This window comes from Sebastes umbrosus, chromosome 8 (assembly GCF_015220745.1).
Source record: "Sebastes umbrosus isolate fSebUmb1 chromosome 8, fSebUmb1.pri, whole genome shotgun sequence".
Lineage (NCBI taxonomy): Eukaryota > Metazoa > Chordata > Actinopteri > Perciformes > Sebastidae > Sebastes > Sebastes umbrosus.
Window position 1 is genome coordinate 14,524,139 of NC_051276.1, and position 15,605 is coordinate 14,539,743.

General features: G+C 39.8%; 3 protein-coding genes across 6 annotated transcripts in view; 1 reads left to right on the forward strand and 2 right to left on the reverse strand.

The window, feature by feature from the left end:
- stpg2 (sperm-tail PG-rich repeat containing 2) overlaps positions 1-814 on the reverse strand; it is an 82,335-nt gene extending 81,521 nt beyond the window's left edge. The window contains exon 1 of the mRNA XM_037777726.1: positions 677-814. The gene's annotated coding sequence lies outside the window, so the exon portion shown is untranslated. The remainder of the gene's footprint in view (positions 1-676) is intronic.
- wdr31 (WD repeat domain 31) lies at positions 1-14,828 on the reverse strand. Of its 4 annotated transcripts, XM_037777750.1 has the most exons (11): positions 14,683-14,828; positions 10,380-10,461; positions 6,748-6,818; positions 5,977-6,109; positions 5,525-5,599; positions 5,279-5,423; positions 4,321-4,421; positions 4,054-4,121; positions 2,844-2,985; positions 1,280-1,442; positions 1-1,160 (listed from the first exon to the last, which is right to left on the reverse strand). In XM_037777750.1, exons 3-11 carry the CDS (start codon positions 6,792-6,794, stop codon positions 958-960), a joined length of 1,077 nt encoding a protein of 358 aa, XP_037633678.1. In that variant the 5' UTR covers positions 6,795-6,818; positions 10,380-10,461; positions 14,683-14,828; the 3' UTR covers positions 1-957. The 4 variants fall into 4 exon arrangements, with proteins under 4 accessions (XP_037633678.1, XP_037633677.1, XP_037633679.1 ...); XM_037777749.1 differs by lacking the exons at positions 10,380-10,461; positions 14,683-14,828 and adding an exon at positions 8,310-8,655; XM_037777751.1 differs by lacking the exons at positions 10,380-10,461; positions 14,683-14,828 and adding an exon at positions 7,920-8,258.
- Positions 13,449-15,605, forward strand: part of LOC119492879 (guanine nucleotide-binding protein G(q) subunit alpha) — a 25,021-nt gene continuing 22,864 nt past the window's right edge. The window contains exon 1 of the mRNA XM_037777748.1: positions 13,449-14,529. Coding sequence (XP_037633676.1) covers positions 14,394-14,529 — 136 coding nt within the window. The 5' untranslated portion in view covers positions 13,449-14,393. The remainder of the gene's footprint in view (positions 14,530-15,605) is intronic.

Below are 15,605 nucleotides of genomic sequence, written 5' to 3' on the forward strand. Positions count from 1 at the left end.
TTTATTCAAACAATACTTTATTAAAAAGGGAATTATTCTGGTATTTTGCATAGTAACTTTCAAATTTAAATATATTGGACATCGGCACCAAACATCAGCTATCAGCAGCTTCAGTTCAAAAATATCACAATCCGTATCTTTAAAAAACATTATGAATTATATTGTACCTAAAAACAAAGCTAATGTTTTTACAGTCTTGTGTCGTAAGTATTCATTTGGTCTAACACGTGACAGGTTAAAGCTACAGTATAAACTAATCAACGGTTACATAATTATCAACATACACGTGTTCCGCATTACACTGTTTTGGTGATAAAAACAACTTTCCACAAAGTGATTGACAAACAAATCTGACTGCATCTACTAAATTTGTTATCCAGAAAAAATAAAAATTACATACACTTAGTATGAAAATCTATTTGGCTTCCACTTCTCTGTCAGATTCAGAAGAAGGAACACAAATAGCTGATTTTCCTGCTCTAAGAGTGCTTCCACATTTTCGACACCACTCCTGCCGCATTACGATCTCCTCCAAACACATATTCAACACCACCAATAAAAGCAATAAGTCAAATCCACAAAACTGAAAGCAGTCCCCAGTTATTTATGGTTTGATCCAAGAAAGATCATTATGATGTTTACAGTCTCTCATCAATTAATAAGTAATGTGACTTACAGACTCCCAGAAGAGCAGCTTTGACGGGCATCCAAGGTGGCTTTGCTGGACAAAAGGTACATCCTCCATACATGTCATCATCATCCACTCCTTTTCTCACTGATCTCTTCTGTCATTCTTCCCTGTATGGCAGTCTAGTAAAGCAAAAATGTCAATAGAAATATGTAAAATAGTACAAAAAAAAAAGAACTGACATGTCGTCCATATCCAGTGATACGCTCGCTGAGTCACCGGCTGTTCACAGGTCAGGGTTACGAGTCACACCAGGCTCTTCTGGGCTGTCAGAAGCGTGCCACAACGTTTATGTCCAGGCCACCAGCTCCACCTGAACCTGCCCCAGAAACCTGAGCCTGGTTTGATCCGTGGCCCAACTGAATATGATGGAGGCCGTTGTTGAAGCTGGAACACAGCAGGTTGTCGGAGTCAGTGGGAGCCAGACAAATCAGTGGACCGGCACCATCCAGAGACAACGTCCCTAAACAGACTGAACAGAGGATGAGTGTAAAAAAGACTAAACACCCAAACAGTGTCTGTATATGTGCCCATGTGTGTTTATATAAGTCATTCTGTATATTAGTGCTTTCGTCCATGAGGGAGTGTTACCTGCTGTGTTCTGATCCCACACTTTCAGGGAGCTGTCATGGGAGGATGTTGCTACCTGAGCTGCGCCACCAGGAGGCGTAGGCAGAAACATGCAGCAGGCCGTGGTCTGATGATGACCTCTGTACTCCACAACTTTACAGCCAGGCTGACGTAGGTCCCAGAGCTGATAACACAGACACAACTCCACTGAGAACAAATGACAATGTCAGGAGTTTCAAAACTATCTGCATAAGACAGTGGATGAATTAGAGTTTGCACCATAATAACTGTTAACTTAATCTAATTAAATTGTATTCAATATTACTAAATGAACGTAAATATTAAAATATATATACAGATATACACAAAAGTTACAATCCTCAAAACAAACAGGGAACGATGTTTCCACCCACCTTAAAATGAACAAGGAAACATGACATAAAATAAGATATTAATCAAATGCAAGATGATAAAAGTGCATTTCCAAGGCTCTGTAAACTAAATTCTTGTTCTGAATGTGAACAATGACAACTAAAACTCAACCAGTGGCATCAGAGCGCCCTCTAGTGGGCAGCGGTGGTATTGCCAAATGGTTTGATTATGTTTTTGGTAATATGCAAAGCTATTTATTTTTTATATCTAAATGTGCTCAAGACTTCACATGAATAAAAAATTTAAAATGCATAGTTTCAATGACCAGTTCCGTTCGAATATCCCCATGCCAATCCCTACACATCATCAGGTAGAGACAGACGTGTTTTGCCACTGTTAGATAGCTAAAGTTGACACAAAATGGATCTGTTTTTGAAACCAAAAAGTGATGTGGGAGACGACCCTGTGCCAGTAAAAGCTCCAAAGCGTGTGGTGAGGAAGTATGACGCTGAATACATTCAATTTAGATTCATAATGGCACTAATAGGTGAGGGTAAGCAGAATATTTATTTTGGTCATTACAGCTGACAGTGGCATAACACATATTTGCAGCCCAGTTTATTTTTTCTCCTTCTTTGTCATGTTATGTTTGTTTTTTTCTAATTTATTTGGGAATGTGGTGCTCGGAAATCTTTTAACAATCAGAAGTGGGCCTTACAAATTACAAAAGGTTGAGAAGCCCTGTTCTAAACAAAACATGTTATGTGCTTTACTTTTTACTAGACTGGACTGTACTACAGAACCACTAGTAATTAGTCAAATAGGATTAACCACATATTTGACTTGCTACTTTTAGAAGACACAGCTTAGACAGGAAACTGGTCTAACTGGGGTCGCAAGCTATGAGTTGGGGGGAGTCAAACCCACAAGGGAAACATTCAGAGATCACCTGCACAAGGGCAATGTCTAATTAATGTTTTGTTTGAGAAAAAATAACTGGTATTAACTGAGTAGCCACTGGCCTTCTTGCTTCATGAGAGCATGTTGTTACACCTGTAAAGGCACAAAACATATTTTTTATTCCAGTTGATGTTTGTCTTGCATCAACAAACCCAGACAATAGGTAACCGGCTGACAGCTTCAACCTATCCGCCATCTGGACATCTACATCTATACAGCCAACAACCACACAAACACCTCCAGTGGTCCCCACCGTGGCTTCACAGCCCTGGCCTCCAAAGCCGTTGCTGCTGGACACCATGTAGTGTCCATTTGGAGAGACATCACAGTGGGTCTGGATGTATTGCTTGGCTGGAAAAGTATTGGTCACCTGCCATGCACGGCTATCCCACACCCTGTGAACATACACAAAAACATTACTGTAGAGACACACGTGCAAGCTTTATATCCAAAACATAAATCTAAAAGATACCGGTCGCTTTGTTTTCAGGAGTGGACACATCTGACTTTTAGATAGTTGGATTGAAATTTTTCTTAGAAAATGGAGGAATTGTGATATTACATTGGTTCTTTAAATGTGTACTTTTTAAGGAACAAAAACGTTTTTAGTGACTACTGTTTTCTAACAAATTAAAAGAGTAAGAATATTGCAACTAAAACCAAATTTAATATTGACATATTAACAGTATACTGGAGATAAATATCATCCATTTTTGCTGTAATACTGGGCGAGCTCAGGTTGTTGTCAAGTGCTTCTAACATTGTTTTGTATCATAAGTGTTTAGAATTAATACAGGTTTAAAGATCTGTCAGATTATGCCACTTACTAGATGATGCAATAGGCTCAATATTGGGCAAATACTGCTTAAATATATAGCAGGATCTATCCTCTAAATCCGAGTAATAAATCGAACATGTGCCTATTATTCTGTCATCGGATGATGGCTGCATTTATAGAAAGAGAAAACACCTCTTCTCTGTAAACTTCTAAGTTTTACAGTATGCAATGCCCAGTGTCTCGTTACAAATGTAAAGGTGGAATAAACATATTCAACATGATTTCTTCCTAACAAACAGTTGGCTGTGTGAGGTGATGTCAGAGGTCAAGGGTTCAAGGAGCTGTTAGGTTAAGTGTTAAGACGTGTCACAGATGCTAATGTTCAGGTAGCTGCCATCAAGCACAACTATGTTGACCTGCTGGTTTTTATTAGCTAAAATCAAATAAATCATATCAGACACATTTACATGTAATGTAAGTTTGTGTTTTTTTGTGACCTACTGATTTGTCTTGGTAAAGATGAAAAAAAATACAAAAATGTGAAATGATCAGTTATCTTATCGGTATCGGCCATGAAAAGCAGGTAATTATCGTTTATCAACTGAAAAAATAATAATTTTAACGAATTTTGTCACTATGCTGCACATGACTCGTGCATCTACAGTAATATAGTTGCAGTCTGTACCTTACGGTCTTATCTTCAGAGGTCTGGACAATGGTGGAGCTGTTTGGTACCCAACACACGTGAGTCACCTGGACAGAAAGGAGAAGACAGTGGAAACATTTTAAAAGCCTGCAGGGCATGAACTCAGAAGTAACAGTCAGATTGAATGGCTTATTGATTTGATTCTTTTTTTCTCTTACATGCTCAGGTAAACACCTAAGGCGATCCAGAGTGCTCAAAACAATTCTTAGTACAAGGTTGTGTGCACACAAAAGCACATATCCTCACCAGGTTTCTAGAAATGTTGTGTCTCTGTTCACATTTTGCAGATTCTATATCCCACAGGCACATCCAGTTGTCACGAGAACCGGTGCACAGCTTCCTCCCCTCTACAAACCACAATAAAAAAACAATTCCATATGATTAGTGCAGATCAGTAATCTGACATAAATGACAATGTGCATAAAATTACGAAAACCACATTGAAAGGTAAAAGCCTCTGAAGCCCCAGGACTAGTTAGAATTGTCACTTGAAATATGCGAAAACAAAACATGAGAGAATTGTTCCCATTGCTAAAAGCTTTTATCACCTGAGATAATAAACATATAGTCCAGTCAAAGTTGATAGCAGAATAAAAATGTATCACCGCTTGCATTCAGGACAGGTGGCAGCTTGATATATTACTTCATTTGACTGTAGCAGCATCTTGACTGACCAAGACGTGAGATCAGCTCAGAGATATTCCCTCTGCCTTCAACACTATCACATCTCAAATTAGATCTATACCCAGGAGGAGGGCTGCTGGTGGACAAACATTGTTTGAGTATATTTGGAATTATCATCCAACAGCTACACCTAGAGTTTTGTTTTTACATCACTTTACTATTACTGCTTCAATGACTGGCAGCCAAGAACAACAGAGATATCTGTTCCCAAAATATACTATAAAAAAAGGAATTGAGTATAACTATGAATACCGTATTTATTGACAGTAAGCTATGTTTTGGGATAAATAAAATGCTATCTGCACAGAGATATAATATACTACATTTTCTATGATAACCTTGAGTTTTATCATGCATTCTGACGTACTATAAATTGCAGATTGGAACTTTATCTTGAGCCATAAAAAGGCTTTAAAACTGTTAAAATATTTACTCATGACTGAGGAGACATTGTGTGTGTGTGTGTGTGTGTGTGTGTGTGTGTGTGTGTGTGTGTGTGTGTGTGTGTGTGTGTGTGTACCAGGGCCGATAGCTAGTCCGTTGACCACCAATTCATGCCCACAAAATTCCTGAATAGGTTCGTCCCCTTGGTTTAGGTCCCACATCAGAACAGTCTTGTCCCGTGAGGCACTAAAGATCCATGTGCTGCCTGGATAACACACCACCTGGCAGATAGATGGAGGCAGAATTAAGAGGAGACGACATGTAACAGCTCCGAACAGCGTCACATCTTTATCAGTTTGTGCACACACAGTATTGACGTTACCTTGGTAACCTCTCGGTTGTGACCCTGGAAGGACTGACACATCCGTCCTTGTTTCCAGTCATACACCACCACGGCCTACAGGGGCAGATACACATACACAAAAACATGTGCACACAATAATCACTACATGTTTAAGGATTTCCCACCGAAATCAAATGGTAAATGGCTACAGCAATTTTATCCAAAACGCTTTACAAGTTTCATTGGCGCTGGCCTGACCATCGGAAGCAATTTGGGGTTCATCGTCTAGACCAAAGACACTTCGACATGTGGACAGGAACAGGCGGGGATCGAACCACCAACCCTGTGATCCGTGATATTTTTCATACCATCTAAATGAAAACGTGAAGTGTCTTTTTCTTGCATTACTGTAAACTATTAAACTGGTTAAATTAATGATGTCATTAAAATGATATTGTTTTTATCTACTACTAGTGCATAGATTGATTTACCTGATCACTCCCACCAGAAACACACAGATCTGGGCTGAGATTGGTGACAGAGTTGGTGGAGCCTTGATGGGCCGGTTCATACTGAATCACCTGACTGTCAAAGGCATTATCTGCCTTCTCTCCCTGAGATGCCCTGCAAAGAAAACACTGACAAATTAAACATATTCAGCCACTATATTTGGGAAATGATTTTAGTCTGCAGTATATCTATCTCTGTATTGTTCTCATATTATGTTTCTTTACAGAATGCACTGCTAAAACTCTTTTGCATAAGATGAATTATTGAAATGAAAACAATCCTCAAGAAATGACTGTCACCACATTTGTTGATGACACTTCCCATGTAGATATACATCAAATTAAATATACCAATACTACACTGTATGTACTAGAATCATCTTTATACAGCATGCAATAAACTTATCTTCATGGTACTGCTACTCCCAACAAATGTGAGTAAACAAAATATTTTCCCAAAGATTGTTTATATTTATATTTTGAATTGTTTATTTCACAAGATGTTCCAGGAGCGTCTAACTACTGTCCACGACTTATTTAAACTTTGAGTGAGTTTTCAAAATGTTGCGTCTGTGAGTAGCTCCTCCATTTCCATTGTGTACTCACTGCACTGTATTGTGAACAATGATCTAAACCACACACAAAAGACCTTAGTATACATATACCACAGACTACATACTGAGATTCTGGTTGTAGGTAGTATATAGTACAAACAAAGACAAAGAAAATGTTTCAGTAGCGCATATGTCTCACCTGTAGAGGTCAGACCTCTTGCGAAACTTGCTTTGTAGTTTGCCCATGTCTGCTAGGAACCTGCAGCCACACTGACACACAGAGAGAAATGCTATCAGTCAAGGACAAAAATCATGAAATGTCTATCCTTTCCTTTAGTGAGTGGTGATAATGAGGGGCGACGGATCAAGCCACTTTGCAACTATACAAAAGTTCTTTACAGCATAGTTCAAAAGCTCAGAATGGGAAATTGTATCTCATAAAAGCAAAATTAAGCACAAAGAAATTAACACCACTGATACGATACGATAATACTTTATTATCAGACAGGTCTGAAATTTGTTTTGCATCACAGCAGCTCCATTTGCAACATCACAAAAAGGACAAAGACAAGAAACAGAGATACGTACATTTAAACATTACAATCACAGAAGAAGATATTCAGGGCCCTTCAAAGAATTTGATCTGGGATTAGGCTCCATATTTAGTTTTAGGATTCACTGGTGTACAAAAGAGTGTTTCAGACTAACCTTATTAAATCGTGGAACCCTGTATCTCCAATTTGATGGTAACAATTCATATTCACTGTTCAAGACATGGTTGGGGTCAGAGACGATGGGGTTAGCCAGCCTTAATATGTTATTATGATAGGTTGATTCATAGAACTTCTCAAGGGATTGACCTGCAATCTTTGAGCAGATTTTCATTTGGTGGAGCAGTTTTGACTTTAAAATAGTGGACAAACTCTTGTACCATGTAGTATAACAATACTGTAGAACACTCATAATCACAGAAATAAAAAACAAAAGAAGAATTTGTTTACTCGCCCCAAAAGACCTGAGGTGGCGGTGAAAGTAAATTCTTTGTTTTGTCTTTTTACAGACAAATTCAATGTGGTCTTTCCAAGATAACAGATGATCAATCATTACGCCCAAATATTTATATGAAAATACCTGCTGGATTTTTTCGTTATGAATAACAATAGGAACTTTATGAGAGTCAGATGGTGAACCAAATACAATTTCTTCTGAAATCTTCCACTGAGGTCATTGACTAAAACTCTTAACATTTCAGATTGAAACTTCAATGCCCTCACTTGAAAAAACTAAAAGGCATGGCTTGCTGCAAATGTGTCACTGTGTAGTTTCCACTCCCTGACAAACACATGCTGTTTAATACCATTTAAGGCTCACCTACATACATCACACATCCCAACTTAAGCAGATACAGCCTCTTTCTGCGACATATCTTGCATAAGGGTAAAATCAGAGCAGTCTACAAAGTGAGATTAGACCAAATGTTCCCACGCAAACACTACTTTCTCACAACACACAAGCACAGCTAAGCTCCTCCCTCGTTATCCTGGCGTACTCCTCAAACAATCGACAGGAAGGAGAGGGCTGAAATCCTATTAGAGCCACATCATTACTGTCACAAGGAATTAGTCGCTCGAAAACACCTGCTATGAACTGTACAACCAGTTATTATGTAACAAAACCAAGAGATTTTAACCATAATGTTAGTTACTTATGGTGAAACTGGTGGTACACTCTCCTGGAGATGAGTAAAGCAAGGTTTCTTACCTGTCACCTGCAGGTGTGGTCGCTGTGTGATGCTGAGGCTGTGGCTAGCTCGCTAGCATGCTAACTAATCTTTATCTGTCATGCCCAGATAAAGCTGCTCTAGTAGCTCCGAAACGTGGAGATACACACGTTAAACCTCGGTAGAGCCGCTGTCGTAACCACCGAGAAGCGTTTCCCACAGACTGCCATGATAGTAAGTAGTCCTAAGTGTGTGAGAAAGTACACAGAAGAAGTGTGTTTTAACTACAACAGAGCCATCCCTCTCTCCCTCCCTCTCTCTCTCCGTAGCGACCACGGAGGAGCGACGCTTTCTCTGGTATCTAGGCGAGGGCGAGGTCACGTGACACGGGGCAGGAAGTCGTTCTCTTTACAAAATAAAAGTCTGACTTACTATTTACTAGTGATGGGAGTTTCGGCTCTTTTTAGTGAGCCAGATCATTTGGCTCAGCTCACCAAAGAAGAGCCGGTTCTTTCGGCTCTCAAACGGCTCTTCGTTTTACCACTTCTGCCTTTTATAATTCAGCCAAATTTAGCACTGTTTTGACCTATGATTAGCATGTGTGCACATATATCACTTAAATTATATATAATTATACTAAACCTTATAATTTCCAGAATACCGTAATTTTACATGCTGCTTCGTTTCCGACTGTCACTCATCTTTTTTGCTATTTGCGCACCGCACTCCTCTCTCTCTTTCTCTCCTCCTCTCCCTCCTGCTCTCTACCTGTAGACCGTCAGCGCGCCATGCACCCCCGCCCCTCCCTGCTTGATGGTATGATCCTCGTCTGTCATCACCTGATTGGTCACACGGACGTCATTAACACAACATTCAGTCACAGTCAGTGCATGGAGTGCCCGTGACGCGGAGAAGATCATCCTATCATTCTGCCTTGAATTAATAAACTTTTTTTTTTTTAAAACGGCTCTCGGACGGGAGCCGGCTTCCATCGTTCACTTAAAAGAGCCGGCTCTTTGAACCTACTCGTTCGTAACTGACACATCACTACTATTCACGATTTATGGTTGTATTTTTTGGACATGTACCTTACCAAATCTACAATACATTTGCATTCAATACATGTGCAAAGATTTCCTGGTCATGTGTCCAAGGTGAATTATAATTCATGTGTACACCACACTATATATTTATTCTTTTCCTCCAATGGCACATCTACCACATCCATGGCAATGAGCTCCCACACTATGCATTATCTCCAGTATTAGTGATTAAATGTGCACCATATGTGAGCACCAAACTTTGACAAAAGGACCTTTTGCAAAACCGGATCTACAGACCCATTTTAAGACTCTTATCATCAGTTGATATTGTGCTTTATTAATGTATAATTTCGTAACTTAACAAAAGAAAAGCAAGTAAGTACCACAAACCAGCTGCCACACAGTAACTTGGGGCCTTGGGGGCCTTTGGCAGTTTGCTGGACGATCCTGATGAGGGTCACAAGCCAAAACACGTTGGTCTTTTCTGTGTTGCTAGAGTTTTTACCTCAGCAGTTGCCTGCTTTTTTCCAGTTAGCAATCCAGCCTAGACACTATTTGCATATATAGTATATAGGCCTAGCCTAATCTGACAGCTATTGACATTTTTGGGACATCCATTGTATATGCTGTTATTCGAAATAAATTTCCAATTTATTCATGTTTTCCCTTAGTGAGCTACTAATAAATCAATGAAAACATTATCTGGAGAACCAACAATCCAAAGCTCAAACGTTCAGTCTCAGAGCCCTTACTTTTATCCTCATGCTCTGTACAATGTCATGAAAGGATGCAAGAAAGTTGTGTAAAGAACACACAACTTTCTTCTTTAGTTGAACTGTAAGTCCAAAGTAAAGATTATACAGTATGTGCATCATAGATTTGACTGGGGACATGTGAAGCTCAACCAACAAAATAGTATAACCATTTTCATGGTTTTCCAGTTGATGAAAAAATAAACTAGGATGATATGATTTTCAGCCAACAACATAATGCATTTGTTTGAAGGGAACTCTCGACTTTAAACAAGATTAAGCTGAACAGCACATGACAGGTTGAAATGTTACTAACCTGTGGCTGGATGTTCCTCTACGGAGCTGGCTGGTTGACCTTCATCACAGGCACAGGTTGAATGGCTCCCCAAGCTGGAAATCTGGGACGAATCAGATAGAGACAGGTCTCTGGACAGCTATAATTAATTCAACAAGAACTATTTTACAGTTGTTATTTTCATGCCAAGATTTAATGTGATTCATTGTAGCTCTGATTATTGTCAGATAAAGTCAGGAAAGATAAGACTGGCTTTAACTTCATGAGCTGGATTTCAACAAAATACATTACAAGCAATTAAGCACAGAGTCACTGGAATGTCCCCATTTAAATGGCCTAAATAGGCCACTTAGTTAGGTTACAATCAGCACTGTTCAATACCTATGTGAGATGACCTCAATTCTAACTTTTTTTTTGTTGGCAGCAAATGGTTTAAGTGAGTTACAGTTAAACTGTTGAATTAGTACAGCAAAATAATGTTAATTATAATCATACGATGGTATTACAAACATATAAAACATTATTTCAATGCTTAGTAGTTTCTAAATTTGAGTATGTATGACTATTCCAGTTACATGCTTCACTATAAATATTTTCTTTGTGCGGGGACACTAACACAAAAGTTTTCCTATGTCCATGTACAAAAAAAGGAGTCCATGGCCTAAAGTTGGTCTGCTGAAGGGTACTTCAAAACAAAAGCAGCTCATGAAGACAAGTGCTCTCACTTCACTTTAATCCCCATCTCTGACTTGATGTTGCAAGATCCATTTGCCTCACCCACACTGTCACGATGACTTATGCAGAGATTTATGTCACACACTGCTGAAAGCACTGTGAGTATGCTGCTGTAGCAATGTAGATCTTTTATGATGCAGTTAAAATAGTGTAAGTGGACTGTGGCTATTTCCCAAAATAAGAAGCAAAGCAGTGCTGAGAAATGATTTGTAATTGAGTCAGTAGGAGCACAGCATGTGATCTACCACAAAACAATGGCTGCACGTTTTCAGGCAGGCCTTAAACACAAAAAAAGCCTTTAAACCAAAATTAGCCTGTAAAGTGGACCTTAATCTGACTGGGATCAAAATGAGAAATCCAGTATGTTGCTTGGGACCCTGCAGGCTCATTCCTGTACATAGGACCTGAGAAGTCCACTGTAGGCCCAGGACCTACTTAGAGCCCCAAACCCAAAACAGCAATAATATGTTGACTTATAACATGACTGACTGTCCTTCCATTAATGAGTGGTTGGTAATGATAGCCACTTGTTTGGTTGTGGAAAAGGCAGAAGTAATAAGGACAGTGATTCGCTGATAACACTAATGGCTCAGGCACAAACAGTGGAGATGATCATAATGGAACAACTGTGGATATGTGATACGGCCTCTAACAGCCATCTATCCATCCACTTATCATTTCATCAATCTGTAAGTGTGTGGGCCTATCTATTGTTAGAGTAATGTGACTAACAACTGCTGTGTAACTATCCACTTTGTTAAAGGCATATATATATATATATATAGCGCGCACACTACACACTGCAGAAGAGTTAGTTTAGCTCTGAGAATATCTAGTGAATGTGCAGTGGACGTTTGTGCAGAAATAAATGCTGCAGCTCCTCCAGACCAACAGAGGTTTCCAGTGTCTTGTGAAGTGACGGGGCTCCGCAGCGGGAAACGTTATCGTCTCCGACCAAAACTCCGGTGTCTCCCTTGTTCCCTCTGGCCGAGGCAGGAAAAGCACTAGGATCAGCATTGATTCATGGAGAGACCTTCGTCTGGTCAGCTAACATTACTGCCAAGCAGGTGAAATATAGAGTGATATTGTGGTTTTAGCTGACGTGTGTCGCCTCACTGTGTTGAGCGATGCTCGTTCATGTAGAGCACAGGTGTCGCTGTTAACAAACATTTCTGATTCTTACAAACAGTCCCTTTAATTAATGTAGGAAACACTCAAGGCTTACTGTGCAATCCCATGTTCAGTAATTTTACCACTTACAGTGTTATTGCTGTTTCAAAACCTAGGCTTATGTGTGGATGTTATGGAGAATCGAACAACATCAAACAAACAATATGACTATAAATAATAGTAAATAAATAATAGTGAATACAGACTATAATAGTTTTGAAGCATTTAGGCATATTAGAAAGACATTAAATATCAATAGTTTTATCACTTTTATTTGTTTGAGGAAGACCTACACCCACAGGAGTTTAGGTGTCCCACATTAGGCAGTGTCCCACTTTATGGCAACTCACCCTACAACAACGTTATCCAACTGCCCTGCTATACAAATTGATGGAATATTCTGATTTTCTTGAGCCAGAGATTCAACTCTACATATTGAGACTGTCTTCACAATATCAATCCAAAACACAGAAATAGAGCATATTCACATATAGGGAATATGCACACTCGAGACTTTGCTGGATCCAAATGGTCAAAAATGGTCGAAAATCAATATAGGCCTATATACTGCCACAAATTGTGTTCCATTAAAATACGTCATAGGTCATTTTTCCCAACTGCCATAAACCCCCTGACCTCTGACATCTCCTCTGTCTGAGTTGAACATGTGCAATGTAAATGTGCAATAACTTTTGTGTCACCTTTGTGAAATGTAAATACCATAAATCTACTGTTAGGGATATGTGCAATAACATATGCTGATCACTCTGTGCAATAATTATATAATAATCTGAAGGACACTTTGTGCAATAATCTGGCAAAATTGTAATCTCATCAATATACATATTGTATTTTTTATATTTTATATTGTATTATCTTTTATATTTTTAATATTTTTACTGCACTATCTCTTTTTTTTTATTATTATATTATTATACAATGACAATAAAGGGCTTGAATCTTGACTCATATTTAGTCAGCCTGAGACCTATAGTGACTGTGGTGACTTTTCCCACAAAGTCAGCACAAAACACCGAAGTGGAATTGTCTCTCTCTATATTCCACCCACGCCCATAGAGAGCTTCTCCATTCATGCACATTTCACTCTTCCACAGGTTGGGGTGTATAAACACTAATGTGTGCGTGTGTCGTTTTGTTTGACGTGACACTCCCCCTCTAGTCGATGGGAGGCCGTACGTCACCCTGCCTACCAGCGGAGGAGTGGATGGCCTCTGTAATAAAAACACATGAAGAGAATTGAGGAAAAGGAGAAGATTGGAAGCAACAAGACGGGGCGTTTTATTCCTTTCTCTCCTCCTCGCCCACCGCTGCTGCTGCTGCTGCTGGAGCCATATGGACGCGTCTTAACAACACTGAGGAGATATATATATATCATCGACAGCTCTCCGGATGAAATGCCATGTTATGTGTGGCTTCTTTCTTGGCTTTTTTTGAGCAGCAGACAGAGATAACTGTACTGTATCCCAGCCTAGCCTAGCGGATTGGAGTGAAAGTCCGCCATATTCTGCCTTTACCACGCCCGGAGAGAGTCGAGCCACTACTGGGAAATAAAACAACGCACAGCTTTTACGCATGTGTTTTTCCACATGTTGTTGCGCGGACGATTACTTGGGATTTTTTGTTGATTGCAAAAAAAATAGCAAAACATTGAAGACTGTGAAGAAGAAGAGGATGGCAATGCTTAAGGAGATCACACAGAGCAGTATGGAGAGAGAGGATGTGTCTTAGAAGGATCTGTTGATCATATTGTAAGAAGAGAAGGAAAAGCAGATTAATTAAGATTGCACAGCAACTCGCTTTTGGACACTATTTGTTTTTTAAGCTGTCGGGAAGCTCAGAAAGCGAACCGAAACAGGAGGAAAGAGGAGGAGGGTCTATAATAATTTCTCATATATCTCCTTTCCACACCACAATCTGTGTTCAGCCTCTTTATTATAAAGGGCGTAATTTCACCACCAAGTATAGGCCTGTATGAGAGGACGTTATTTGGCATTCATAGGCCTTTTGTTTTTTTTGTTTTTTTTTTACCCCCGATGAAATCTGAATGAATCAGTAAGAGAGGGGAAAAAAAAAGTGCGTGTTTTGGTAAAAAGAAAAAAAGGAGTGAGAATGACCCTGGAGTCCATCATGGCGTGCTGCCTCAGCGAGGAGGCGAAGGAAGCGAGGAGGATCAACGACGAGATCGAGAGGCAGCTCCGGAGGGACAAGAGGGACGCACGACGGGAACTGAAACTGTTGCTTCTCGGTAAGGACAGCTCAGAGAGGGAGAGGAGAGGAGTGGAGAGAGAGAGAGAGAGATGCAAAGAGCCAAATTCCTCTCACCAAACATACCTTTGTTGGGCGTGTGGGTCTAATAATAAGGGGCTTCCCACCTGAGTGAAGTTTGTGGTTGAAATACCTCAGTGTTGTGAGTCCAGTGCACAGATTGTGCAGGTCAGCAGAGGGAGAGGGTTGATGCTGCCCAGTCAGGCCTCCCAGTGTTAAAAAAAACACCTGATTTGAATAACTGTGTCGAGGAAACAAATGAGAGTCACTCACTACTATGGGCTTTAACTCTTAACCTCCCCATGCATTCACTGACTGACTGGCCTGACAACAACCTAGGTGCAGACCAGGCCTATAGAGGGCCTATCCAGGTGGTATGTGTGTGAAACACTGGCTGCATGGGCCAAAGTCTAGCGTTTTATTGGGAGTAATCAGGCAAGCTTAACACCTCACCCTGGCAGTGATTATATCACAGGTGTCAGTCTGTGGAGCAAGGTTGGAAGCAAGTTGTCCTATCATATATATTTAGAGAGAGAGGCTTGTGTGATGGTATGATCATGCACCCGCCTTATATACATTAAAGCTTCAGTAGGCAGAATTTTTTGGCATCATTGGGCAAAAATCCCATAATAACCTTAAAAAGCATATTGTAATTCAATTGTTGTGAGAGAAAACTAGACTTCTGCACCTCCATATGGCTCTGTTTTCAGACTTTAAAAAAATCTAACAACATTTGTTTATGAAGGACTGCGCTCAGTTAATTTCATGGCAGTCTTCTCATGAGAGTTTGATATCTCTTGTGTACAATCAGAAAAACAGAAATGTTTGCCTGTTGGTGATGCCAGAGAAAAGGTCAGGGAGTCACCAGTTAAAGCTTCATTGGGTAAAAATCCCATAATAACCTTAAAAAGCATATTGTAATTCAATTGTTCTGAGAGAAAACTAGACTTCTGCACCTCCATATGGCTCTGTTTTCAGACTTTAAAAAAATCTAAGCCTGTGACGGGAGACTTTGGCCAATCACAGGTCATTTCATAGAGAGAGAGAGCGTTCCTA

Excerpts from the sequence above, each read along its gene's own strand:
- wdr31 (XM_037777750.1), bottom strand. The coding sequence starts at position 6,794 with ATGGGCAAACTACAAAGCAAGTTTCGCAAGAGGTCTGACCTCTACAG. Across the intron at positions 6,110-6,747 it reads AAGAGGTCTGACCTCTACAG|GGCATCTCAGGGAGAGAAGG; the intron begins GTGAGACATATG and ends TTTTCTTTGCAG. Across the intron at positions 4,122-4,320 it reads ACAACATTTCTAGAAACCTG|GTGACTCACGTGTGTTGGGT; the intron begins GTGAGGATATGT and ends CTTTCTGTCCAG.